This window comes from Oncorhynchus kisutch, linkage group LG9 (assembly GCF_002021735.2).
Source record: "Oncorhynchus kisutch isolate 150728-3 linkage group LG9, Okis_V2, whole genome shotgun sequence".
NCBI classification, from domain to species: Eukaryota; Metazoa; Chordata; class Actinopteri; order Salmoniformes; family Salmonidae; genus Oncorhynchus; species Oncorhynchus kisutch.
The window spans coordinates 45,361,601-45,374,100 of NC_034182.2; the positions used below are offsets into that span (position 1 = coordinate 45,361,601).

Here is a 12,500-nt window from a genome sequence, read left to right on the forward strand (position 1 = left end):
AGTAGTAGTAGTAGCAGTAGCAGTAGCAGTAGTAGTAGCAGTAGTAGCAGTAGCAGTAGTAGTAACAGTTGCAGTAGTAGCAGTAGTAGTAGTAGTTGCAGTAGCAGCAGTATTAGTAGTAGTAGTAGTTGTAGTAGTAGTAGTTGTAGTAGTAGCAGTAGTAGTAACAGTTGCAGTAATAGCAGTAGCAGTAGTAGTACTAGTAGTAGTAGCAGTAGTTGTAGTAGTAGCTGCAATATTAGTAGTAGCAGCAGTAGTAGTATTAGTAGCAGCGATATTGGTTGTGTGGTTTTTGAGTGTGTGTTTTTAAGTTGTTCGTGTTTGTCATACTTTTCTTCAAAATGGCCTCAGGTTGTGTTTGTGAGAGAGTGGATATGTTTGTAAGTAGATAATATGATGCGTATTTGGTAGTGTTGGTAGAAGGGCAGTGTGTGTGAGGCGTTTGATGTTTCGGGTCATTGCTCTGTGTGCTGTGGCTGTATACACAGTGACAGGATCAGATTCAACAGAACGTCTCCTGCCCGTCTGTCTGCCTGTATGAGGTATTACCTGAATGTATACTATTGACTCGTGTAACTGTTGTCAGGTCTATTGTCTCTAGGTATTAAACTAATACTGTGTTGTCATGGTTTTAGAGGATTATGGGTAATCTTTTGGCGTTGCCTTAGTCCTCCAGACTGAAAGGACCGCCCCTTTGTGCGTGTGTGTTTGTTTGTTAAGCTGTTAATAAAGTTAATCAAATTAAACATTCGGCACGCACGCTGACCTCTCCTCTCAACCTATCACAGGCCTCACTCCACCACGTACAGCAAACCAGGTGGCGGATCACTAAGCAAACACACAAACCAAATGAAATGGTATTACCTACAAGCTCCTAACCAACAATGCAGTTTTAAGAAAATGTTTCCCTAATTAATATCACCTGATTGAGCTAATCATGTAAATGTAATTAACGAGAGAGTCGGGGCACCACGAAATAATATTTATAGAGCTGTTATCTTCCGAATAAACTCTTAAAGACCTAGTAATATTTTACATTAATAGCAGTCAACATTAATCAAATCAAATGTATTTATATAGCCCTTCGTACATCAGCTGATATCTCAAAGTGCTGTACAGAAACACAGCCTAAAACCCCATCAGCAAGCAATGCAGGTGTAGAAGCACGGTGGCTAGGAAAAACTCCCTAGAAAGGCCAAAACCTAGGAAGAAACCTAGAGAGGAACCAGGCTATGTGGGGTGGCCAGTCATCTTCTGGCTGTGCCGGGTGGAGATTATACAGAACATGGCCAAGATGTTCAAATGTTCATAAATGACCAGCATGGTCGTATAATACTAAGGCAGAACAGTTGAAACTGGAGCAGCAGCACGGCCAGGTGGACTGGGGACAGCAAGGAGTCATCATGTCAGGTAGTCCTGAGGCATGGTCCTAGGGCGAGAGAGAGAGAGAAAGAGAGAATTAGAGAGAGCATACTTAAATTCACACAGGACACCGGATAGGACAGGAGAAGTACTCCAGATATAACAAACTGACCCTAGCCCCCCGACACATAAACTACTGCAGCATAAATACTGGAGGCTGAGACAGGAGGGGTCAGGAGACACTGTGGCCCCATCCGATGACACCCCCGGACAGGGCCAAACAGGAAGGATATAACCCCACCCACTTTGCCAAAGCACAGCCCCCACACCACTAGAGGGATATCTTCAACCACCAACTTACCATCCAGAGACACGGCCGAGTATAGCCCACAAAGATCTCTGCCACGGCACAACCCAAGGGGAGGCGCAAACCCAGACAGGAAGATCACATCAGTGACTCAACCCACTCAAGTGACGCACCCCTCCTAGGGACAGTATGAAAGAGCCCTAGTAAGCCAGTGACTCAGCCCCTGTAATAGGGTTAGAGGCAGAGAATCCCAGTGGAAAGAGGGGAACCGGCCAGGCAGAGACAGCAAGGGCGGTTCGTCGCTCCAGAGCCTTTCCGTTCACCTTCACACTCGTGGGCCAAACTACACTCAATCATATGACTCACTGAAAGATGAGTCTTCAGTAAAGACTTAAAGGTTGAGACCGAGTTTGCGTCTCTCACATGGGTAGGCAGACCATTCCATAAAAATTTAGCTCTATAGGAGAAAGCCCTGCCTCCAGCTGTTTGCTTAGTAATTCTCGGGACAATTAGGAGGCCTGCGTCTTGTAATCTTCATCTTACTTCAGTCTCATCTGAAAGTTGTAAATTCTTGGTTATCTGCAAGAACCCTGGCTAACAATTTGAATCAGCAATACAAAATTGGGTTTAATCATTTATTTAATAAATACCTAACTAATCACATAGAATTACACATACACATAATTAATCATAACTTGATTACAAATGACCTCATAAAGGAAAACGTCCCTAGCGGGCGGAACAGATATGACAGCTTGTTACACAAAAGAAAAGGGGCTGGGTTTGAGTGAAAGAGCGGGAAGACTGAGGAACAAAGGGAGAAGCTGTGCTATCGTAAATACAGTATCTTATGCATTCTAAATTACCGCCCATTTGGAAAAGGAAAATGCAATAAATATTTACTCTGAGCTGCGCTTCAGTAGGTTGGTGGTAGATGGAAGGCTGTGTTGCCAAACCGAGTCCTTTGAAGAATGTCTCTGGTGGTCAATTGGATACGTTGTAGTAACGTTGTTGTGTGGTAGACGGGATACTCTGTCTGTTCCTTCCTAACCTGCAGCTGCGGTCGCTAACTCAACGGCTAGAAGGTATCACTTCTGTCGTGAATAAGAGTTCAAAAGTTCATACCATTCGCAACCAAAGCTCATGCTGATGTTGGCTTCGTTCTGTAGTTATTATCTGAACCATTCTGACATCGGACCGTCATCCTACCTCATCGGAACAGGAAGTTCTATTGTCGTCAAGGCTTTATATAGGAAGGGAGAAGAGGGCGTGTTTGAAAAGTTTTATAGCCCATGTCCCTTCACAGGGGAGGGCCACTGAGGGAGCCGCCCTAAACATATGAAAACCCACATTTCACATTTTAGAAGCTAAAATCACATTTTATCCCATCACAAATCATTTCATATCCAAACATTTAAATTGAATAACATACCATGTGAATTGGATAACTCTGATGTGTAGACTTTCCACTGTAGAGTTTATATCATCTTATCATTGATGAGAATGTCTCAGATGACAACTGAACTGACATCATATTCATTAAGTACCACCGCATATGTTCAATTGGTCGGATTACCAGAATATAGTTAATTTCCCCCCACCTACTGATGTTCCCAGAATCTCTATGTTAACCAAGGTTTTTTTTAAATGTAACCTCAGTAGGTTAGAGAGAGGAAAAAGGGGGGAAGAGGTATTTATGTCTGTCATAAACCTATCCCCCCAGGCCAACTTCATGACAAGGTATATCTCACTGGTCATCCCCAAAGCCAGCACCTCCTTTGGCCGCCTTTCTTTCCAGTTCTGTGCTGCCAATAACTGGAACGAATTGCAAAAATCTCTGAAGTTAGAGACACATTTCCCTCACTAACTTTAAGCATCAGCTATCTGATCAGCTTGGCTGTGTACAGCTGATCAGCTTACCAATGGCTGTGTACAGCTGATCAGCTTACCAATGGCTGTGTACAGCTGATCAGCTTACCAATGGCTGTGTACAGCTGATCAGCTTACCAATGGTTGTGTACAGCTGATCAGCTTACCAATGGCTGTGTACAGCTGATCAGCTTACCAATGGCTGTGTACAGCTGATCAGCTTACCAATGGCTGTGTACAGCTGATCAGCTTACCAATGGCTGTGTACAGCTGATCAGCTTACCAATGGCTGTGTACAGCTGATCAGCTTACCAATGGCTGTGTAATAGCCAATAGCTGCAGCGAATCCCCATATTGGCTGTGTAATAGCCAATAGCTGCAGCGAATCCCCATATTGGCTGTGTAATAGCCAATAGCTGCAGCGAATCCCCATATTGGCTGTGTAATAGCCAATAGCTGCAGCGAATCCCCATATTGGCTGTGTAATAGCCAATAGCTGCAGCGAATCCCCATATTGGCTGTGTAATAGCCAATAGCTGCAGCGAATCCCCATATTGGCTGTGTAATAGCCAATAGCTGCAGCGAATCCCCATATTGGCTGTGTAATAGCCAATAGCTGCAGCGAATCCCCATATTGGCTGTGTAATAGCCAATAGCTGCAGCGAATCCCCATATTGGCTGTGTAATAGCCAATAGCTGCAGCGAATCCCCATATTGGCTGTGTAATAGCCAATAGCTGCAGCGAATCCCCATATTGGCTGTGTAATAGCCAATAGCTGCAGCGAATCCCCATATTGGCTGTGTAATAGCCAATAGCTGCAGCGAATCCCCATATTGGCTGTGTAATAGCCAATAGCTGCAGCGAATCCCCATATTGGCTGTGTAATAGCCAATAGCTGCAGTGAATCCCCATATTGGCTGTGTAATAGCCAATAGCTGCAGCGAATCCCCATATTGGCTGTGTAATAGCCAATAGCTGCAGTGAATCCCCATATTGGCTGTGTAATAGCCAATAGCTGCAGCGAATCCCCATATTGGCTGTGTAATAGCCAATAGCTGCAGCGAATCCCCATATTGGCTGTGTAATAGCCAATAGCTGCAGCGAATCCCCATATTGGCTGTGTAATAGCCAATAGCTGCAGCGAATCCCCATATTGGCTGTGTAATAGCCAATAGCTGCAGAGAATCCCCATATTGGCTGTGTAATAGCCAATAGCTGCAGTGAATCCCCATATTGGCTGTGTAATAGCCAATAGCTGCAGAGAATCCCCATATTGGCTGTGTAATAGCCAATAGCTGCAGAGAATCCCCATATTGGCTGTGTAATAGCCAATAGCTGCAGTGAATCCCCATATTGGCTGTGTAATAGCCAATAGCTGCAGAGAATCCCCATATTGGCTGTGTAATAGCCAATAGCTGCAGCGAATCCCCATATTGGCTGTGTAATAGCCAATAGCTGCAGCGAATCCCCATATTGGCTGTGTAATAGCCAATAGCTGCAGCGAATCCCCATATTGGCTGTGTAATAGCCAATAGCTGCAGCGAATCCCCATATTGGCTGTGTAATAGCCAATAGCTGCAGCGAATCCCCATATTGGCTGTGTAATAGCCAATAGCTGCAGCGAATCCCCATATTGGCTGTGTAATAGCCAATAGCTGCAGCGAATCCCCATATTGGCTGTGTAATAGCCAATAGCTGCAGCGAATCCCCATATTGGCTGTGTAATAGCCAATAGCTGCAGCGAATCCCCATATTGGCTGTGTAATAGCCAATAGCTGCAGCGAATCCCCATATTGGCTGTGTAATAGCCAATAGCTGCAGCGAATCCCCATATTGGCTGTGTAATAGCCAATAGCTGCAGCGAATCCCCATATTGGCTGTGTAATAGCCAATAGCTGCAGAGAATCCCCATATTGGCTGTGTAATAGCCAATAGCTGCAGCGAATCCCCATATTGGCTGTGTAATAGCCAATAGCTGCAGCGAATCCCCATATTGGCTGTGTAATAGCCAATAGCTGCAGCGAATCCCCATATTGGCTGTGTAATAGCCAATAGCTGCAGCGAATCCCCATATTGGCTGTGTAATAGCCAATAGCTGCAGCGAATCCCCATATTGGCTGTGTAATAGCCAATAGCTGCAGCGAATCCCCATATTGGCTGTGTAATAGCCAATAGCTGCAGCGAATCCCCATATTGGCTGTGTAATAGCCAATAGCTGCAGCGAATCCCCATATTGGCTGTGTAATAGCCAATAGCTGCAGCGAATCCCCATATTGGCTGTGTAATAGCCAATAGCTGCAGCGAATCCCCATATTGGCTGTGTAATAGCCAATAGCTGCAGCGAATCCCCATATTGGCTGTGTAATAGCCAATAGCTGCAGCGAATCCCCATATTGGCTGTGTAATAGCCAATAGCTGCAGCGAATCCCCATATTGGCTGTGTAATAGCCAATAGCTGCAGCGAATCCCCATATTGGCTGTGTAATAGCCAATAGCTGCAGCGAATCCCCATATTGGCTGTGTAATAGCCAATAGCTGCAGCGAATCCCCATATTGGCTGTGTAATAGCCAATAGCTGCAGCGAATCCCCATATTGGCTGTGTAATAGCCAATAGCTGCAGCGAATCCCCATATTGGCTGTGTAATAGCCAATAGCTGCAGCGAATCCCCATATTGGCTGTGTAATAGCCAATAGCTGCAGCGAATCCCCATATTGGCTGTGTAATAGCCAATAGCTGCAGCGAATCCCCATATTGGCTGTTTAATAGCCAATAGCTGCAGCGAATCCCCATATTGCTTTTATTTACTTTTTTGGTCTTTTGCTCACCAGTATCTCTACTTGCACATCATCATCCTTACATCTGTCACTCCAGTGTTCATATGCTAAATTGCAATTACTTTGCTACTATGGCCTATTTATTGCCTTACCTCCTCACACCATTTACACTATATATAGACTTTTCTATTTTGTTATTGACTGTACATTTTTTGTTTGTTTACTCCATGTGTAACTGTGTCATTGTTTGTGTCTCACTGCTTTACTTTATCTTGGCCAGGTCGCAGTTGTAAATTAGAACATGTTCTCAACTGGCCTACCTGGTTAAATAAAGGCTAAATAAATTAATAAAAAATAATTGACTACAGCATTCAACACCTCCATGCTCATCATTTGATTTGATTTAATTAAGCTTAAGGCCCTGGGTGTCGACCCCACCCTGTTCAGTTGGGTCCTGGACTTCCTGATGGGCCGCCCCCAGGTGGTGAAGGTAGGAAACAACATCTCCACCCCGCTGATCCTCAACACTGGGGCCCCACAAGGGTGCATTCTCAGCCCTCTCCTGTACTCCCTGTTCACCCATGACTGCGTGGCCATGCACGCCTCCAACTCAATCATCAAGTTTACAGACGACACAAGAGTAGTGGGCCTGATTACCAACAACGACGAGACCGCCTACAGGGAGGAGGTGAGGGCACTGAGTGTGGTGTCAGGAAAACAACCTCCCACTCAAAGTCAACAAAACAAAGGAGATTATTGTTCCTCGGCGTACACATCACAGACAAACTGAAATGGTCCTTCCACACAGACAGCGTAGTGAAAAAAGCGCAACAGCGCCTCTTCAACCTCAGGAGGCTGAAGAAATTTGGCTTGTCACCTAAAACCCTCACAAACTTTTACAGATGCACAAACGAGAGCATCCTGTCGGGCTGTATCACCGCCTGGTATGGCAACTGCACCGCCCTCAACTACTAGGCTCTCCAGAGGGTGGTGCGGTCTGCCCAACGCATCACTGGGGGCAAACTACCTGCCCTCCATGACACCTATAGCACCTGTCTGCACAACATTTCACCAGCATTCTTCTCACCAAACCACATGACCTTTTGTTTTGGAGGTGTTCAGAACAAGGTTAAGGGCAGAGAAAGCTTGTTGGACACTAAGAAAGCTTTGTAGAGCGTTTAACACAAAATCAGGGAAGGGCCTAGCTGAGCATAAAACCTTATCATCTGTATATAAATGGATAAGAGAGCTTCCTACTGCCTGAGCTATGTTGTTGATGTAAATTGAGAAGAGCATGGGGCCTAGGATAGAGCCTTGGGGTACTCCCTTGGTGACAGGCAGTGGCTGAGACAGCAGATGTTCTGACTTTATACACTGCACTCTTTGAGAGAGGTAGTTAGCAAACCAGGCCAAAGTCCCCTCAGAGACACCAATACTCCTTAGCTGGCCCACAAGAATGGAATGGTCTACCGTATCAAAAGCTTTGGCCAAGTCAATAGAAATTAGCAGCACAATATTACTTAGAATCAAAGGTAATGGTGACATCATTGAGGACCTTTAAGGTTGCAGTGACACATCCATAACCTGAGCGGAAACCAGATTGCATCCCAGAGAGAATACTATAGATATCAAGAAAGCCAGCCAGTTGATTATTGACAAGTTTTTCCAACACTTTTGATAAACAGGGCAAAGTAACAGTTAAGATCAGCTTGATCTCCCCCTTTAAGTAGAGGACGGTTTGTGGCTGCCTTCCAAGCAATGGGAATCTCCCCAGAGAGAAGAGACCGGTTAAAAAGGTCAGAGAAAGGCTTGGCGATGATAGTGGCTGCAACCTTAAAGAAGAAAGGATCTAAACCATCTGATCCAGATGTTTTTTGGGGTCAAGTTTCAGGAGCTCCTCGAGCACCTCGGACTCAGTGACCGCCTGCAGGAAGAAACTTTGTAGTGGGGCAGGGGGACAAGAGGGAAGAGGATCGGGGATAGTCACATCAGAAGGGAGCGTCGGGGATAGTAGCATTAGAAGGGGTGGAAGATGAGGAAATGTTGGACGGGCAAGTAGGCATGGCTGAGTCAAATAGGAATCCTGACTTAATGAAGTGGTGATTTAAAAAGTTCAGCCATGTGCTTCTTGTCAGTAACAACCACATCATCAACATTAAGGGACATGTGCTCCTTCTTAGTAACAACCACATCAACATTAAGGGACATCGGCAGCTGTGAGGAGGAGGGTTTATTCTCCAGGTCTTTAACCATTTTCCAGAACTTCTTGGGGTTCGACCCACAGAGAAAGAACTGCTACTTAACGTAACTAACTCAATGCCATTGCCTGAATCCCAGAACATATTCCAATCTGTTTTAGCAGTCCTGTAGCGTAGCATCCGCATCATCTGACCACTTCTTTATTGAGCGAGTCACTGGTACTTCCTGCTTTAGTTTTTGCTTGTAAGCCGGAATCAGGAGGATATAGTTATGGTCAGATTTGCCAAAAGGAAGGCGAGGGAGAGCTTTGTATGCATCTCTGTGTGGAGTAAAGATGGTCTAGAGTTTTTTTCCCCACGGAGTGTGTGTGTGTGTTTATCTGTGTGTGTGTGTGTTTATCTGCGTGTGCGTGTGTGTTTATCTGTGTGTGTGTGTGTGTTTATCTGCGTGTGCGTGTGTGTGTGCGTGTGTGTGTGTATGTGTGTTTATCTGCGTGTGTGTGTGTGTGCGTGTGCGTGTGTGTGTGTGTGTGCTGAAAAGCGACAGATGGAGAAGGGACAGTGAAAGAAAATGATTAGTATTTTCTGTAGAATATTACATCATGTGATCTTTCTCTCCACTCTCAGATCAGAGACACATGGACACTATTAGAAGATCACTGCTGAGACAGGTGAGGGGGAGGAGAGGGAGGGACTGGGGGAGGAGGGGAGGGACTGGGGGAGGAGAGAGGGAGGGACTGGGGGAGGAGAGAGGGAGGGACTGGGGGAGGAGAGGGAGGGACTGGGGGAGGAGAGAGGGAGGGACTGGGGGAGGAGAGGGAGGGACTGAGGGGGAGGGGGAGGGACTGGGGGAGGAGGGGAGGAAGGAGAGAGGGAGGGACAAGGGGAGGAGGGAGGGACTGGGGGAGGCGAGGGAGGGACTGGGGGAGGAGGGGGAGGGACTGGGGGACGAGGGGGAGGGGGAGGGACTGGGGGGAGGAGGGGAGGAAGGAGAGAGGGAGGGACAAGGGGAGGAGGGAGGGACTGGGGGAGGAGGGGGAGGGACTGGGGGGGAGAGGGAGGGGAGGAAGGAGAGAGGGAGGGACAAGGGGAGGAAGGAGAGAGGGAGGGACAAGGGGAGGAGGGAGAGAGGGAGGTACAAGGGAAGGAAGGAGAGAGGGAGGGACAAGGGGAGGAGGGAGGGACTGGGGGAGGGAGTAACAAGAGGAGGGAGGGGGAGGAGGGAGGGAGAGAATGAGGGAGGGACTGGGGAGGAAGGAGAGAGGGAGGGACAAGAGGGAGGAGGAACAAGAGGAGGGAGGGGGGAGTAGGGAGGGAGAGAATGAGGTGGCGGAGGAGGGAGAGAGAATTTTATTTATTTTATTTTTATTTTACCTTTATTTAACCAGGTAGGCTAGTTGAGAACACCTTTATTTAACCAGGTAGGCTAGTTGAGAACACCTTTATTTAACCAGGTAGGCTAGTTGAGAACACCTTTATTTAACCAGGTAGGCTAGTTGAGAACACCTTTATTTAACCAGGTAGGCAAGTTGAGAACACCTTTATTTAACCAGGTAGGCTAGTTGAGAACACCTTTATTTAACCAGGTAGGCTAGTTGAGAACACCTTTATTTAACCAGGTAGGCTAGTTGAGAACACCTTTATTTAACCAGGTAGGCTAGTTGAGAACACCTTTATTTAACCAGGTAGGCTAGTTGAGAACACCTTTATTTAACCAGGTAGGCTAGTTGAGAACACCTTTATTTAACCAGGTAGGCAAGTTGAGAACACCTTTATTTAACCAGGTAGGCTAGTTGAGAACACCTTTATTTAACCAGGTAGGCTAGTTGAGAACACCTTTATTTAACCAGGTAGGCTAGTGAGAACACCTTTATTTAACCAGGTAGGCTAGTTGAGAACACCTTTATTTAACCAGGTAGGCTAGTTGAGAACACCTTTATTTAACCAGGTAGGCTAGTTGAGAACACCTTTATTTAACCAGGTAGGCTAGTTGAGAACACCTTTATTTAACCAGGTAGGCTAGTTGAGAACACCTTTATTTAACCAGGTAGGCTAGTTGAGAACACCTTTATTTAACCAGGTAGGCTAGTTGAGAACACCTTTATTTAACCAGGTAGGCTAGTTGAGAACACCTTTATTTAACCAGGTAGGCTAGTTGAGAACACCTTTATTTAACCAGGTAGGCTAGTTGAGAACACCTTTATTTAACCAGGTAGGCTAGTTGAGAACACCTTTATTTAACCAGGTAGGCAAGTTGAGAACACCTTTATTTAACCAGGTAGGCTAGTTGAGAACACCTTTATTTAACCAGGTAGGCTAGTTGAGAACACCTTTATTTAACCAGGTAGGCTAGTTGAGAACACCTTTATTTAACCAGGTAGGCTAGTTGAGAACACCTTTATTTAACCAGGTAGGCTAGTTGAGAACACCTTTATTTAACCAGGTAGGCAAGTTGAGAACACCTTTATTTAACCAGGTAGGCTAGTTGAGAACACCTTTATTTAACCAGGTAGGCTAGTTGAGAACACCTTTATTTAACCAGGTAGGCTAGTTGAGAACACCTTTATTTAACCAGGTAGGCTAGTTGAGAACACCTTTATTTAACCAGGTAGGCTAGTTGAGAACACCTTTATTTAACCAGGTAGGCTAGTTGAGAACACCTTTATTTAACCAGGTAGGCTAGTTGAGAACACCTTTATTTAACCAGGTAGGCTAGTTGAGAACACCTTTATTTAACCAGGTAGGCTAGTTGAGAACACCTTTATTTAACCAGGTAGGCTAGTTGAGAACACCTTTATTTAACCAGGTAGGCTAGTTGAGAACACCTTTATTTAACCAGGTAGGCTAGTTGAGAACACCTTTATTTAACCAGGTAGGCTAGTTGAGAACACCTTTATTTAACCAGGTAGGCAAGTTGAGAACACCTTTATTTAACCAGGTAGGCTAGTTGAGAACACCTTTATTTAACCAGGTAGGCTAGTTGAGAACACCTTTATTTAACCAGGTAGGCTAGTTGAGAACACCTTTATTTAACCAGGTAGGCAAGTTGAGAACAAGTTCTCATTTACAATTGCGACCTGGCCAAGATAAAGCAAAGCAGTTCGACAGATAAAACGACACAGAGTTACACATGGAGTAAAAACAAACATACAGTCAATAATGCAGTATAAACAAGTCTATATACAATGTGAGCAAATGATGTGAGAAGGGAGGTAAAGGCAAAAAAGGCCAAGATGGCAAAGTAAATACAATATAGCAAGTAAAATACTGGAATGGTAGTTTTGCAATGGAAGAATGTGCAAAGTAGAAATAAAAAAATAATGGGGTGCAAAGGAGCAAAATAAATAAATAAATTAAAATTAAATACAGTTGGGAAAGAGGTAGTTGTTTGGGCTAAATTATAGGTGGGCTATGTACAGGTGCAGTAATCTGTGAGCTGCTCTGACAGTTGGTGCTTAAAGCTAGTGAGGGAGATAAGTGTTTCCAGTTTCAGAGATTTTTGTAGTTCGTTCCAGTCATTGGCAGCAGAGAACTGGAAGGAGAGGCGGCCAAAGAAAGAATTGGTTTTGGGGGTGACTAGAGAGATATACCTGCTGGAGCGTGTGCTACAGGTGGGAGATGCTATGGTGACCAGCGAGCTGAGATAAGGGGGGACTTTACCTAGCAGGGTCTTGTAGATGACATGGAGCCAGTGGGTTTGGCGACGAGTATGAAGCGAGGGCCAGCCAACGAGAGCGTACAGGTCACAATGGTGGGTAGTATATGGGGCTTTGGTGATAAAACGGATTGCACTGTGATAGACTGCATCCAATTTGTTGAGTAGGGTATTGGAGGCTATTTTGTAAATGACATCGCCAAAGTCGAGGATGGTCAGTTTTACAAGGGTATGTTTGGCAGCATGAGTGAAGGATGCTTTGTTGCGAAATAGGAAGCCAATTCTAGATTTAACTTTGGATTGGAGATGTTTGATATGGGTCTGGAAGGAGA

General features: G+C 45.3%; 1 protein-coding gene across 1 annotated transcript in view; it reads left to right on the forward strand.

The window, feature by feature from the left end:
• Positions 1-12,500, forward strand: part of tfr2 (transferrin receptor 2) — a 71,813-nt gene that overhangs the window by 5,533 nt on the left and 53,780 nt on the right. Inside the window, 1 exon segment of the mRNA XM_031832694.1 lies at positions 9,141-9,184. Coding sequence (XP_031688554.1) covers positions 9,141-9,184 — 44 coding nt within the window.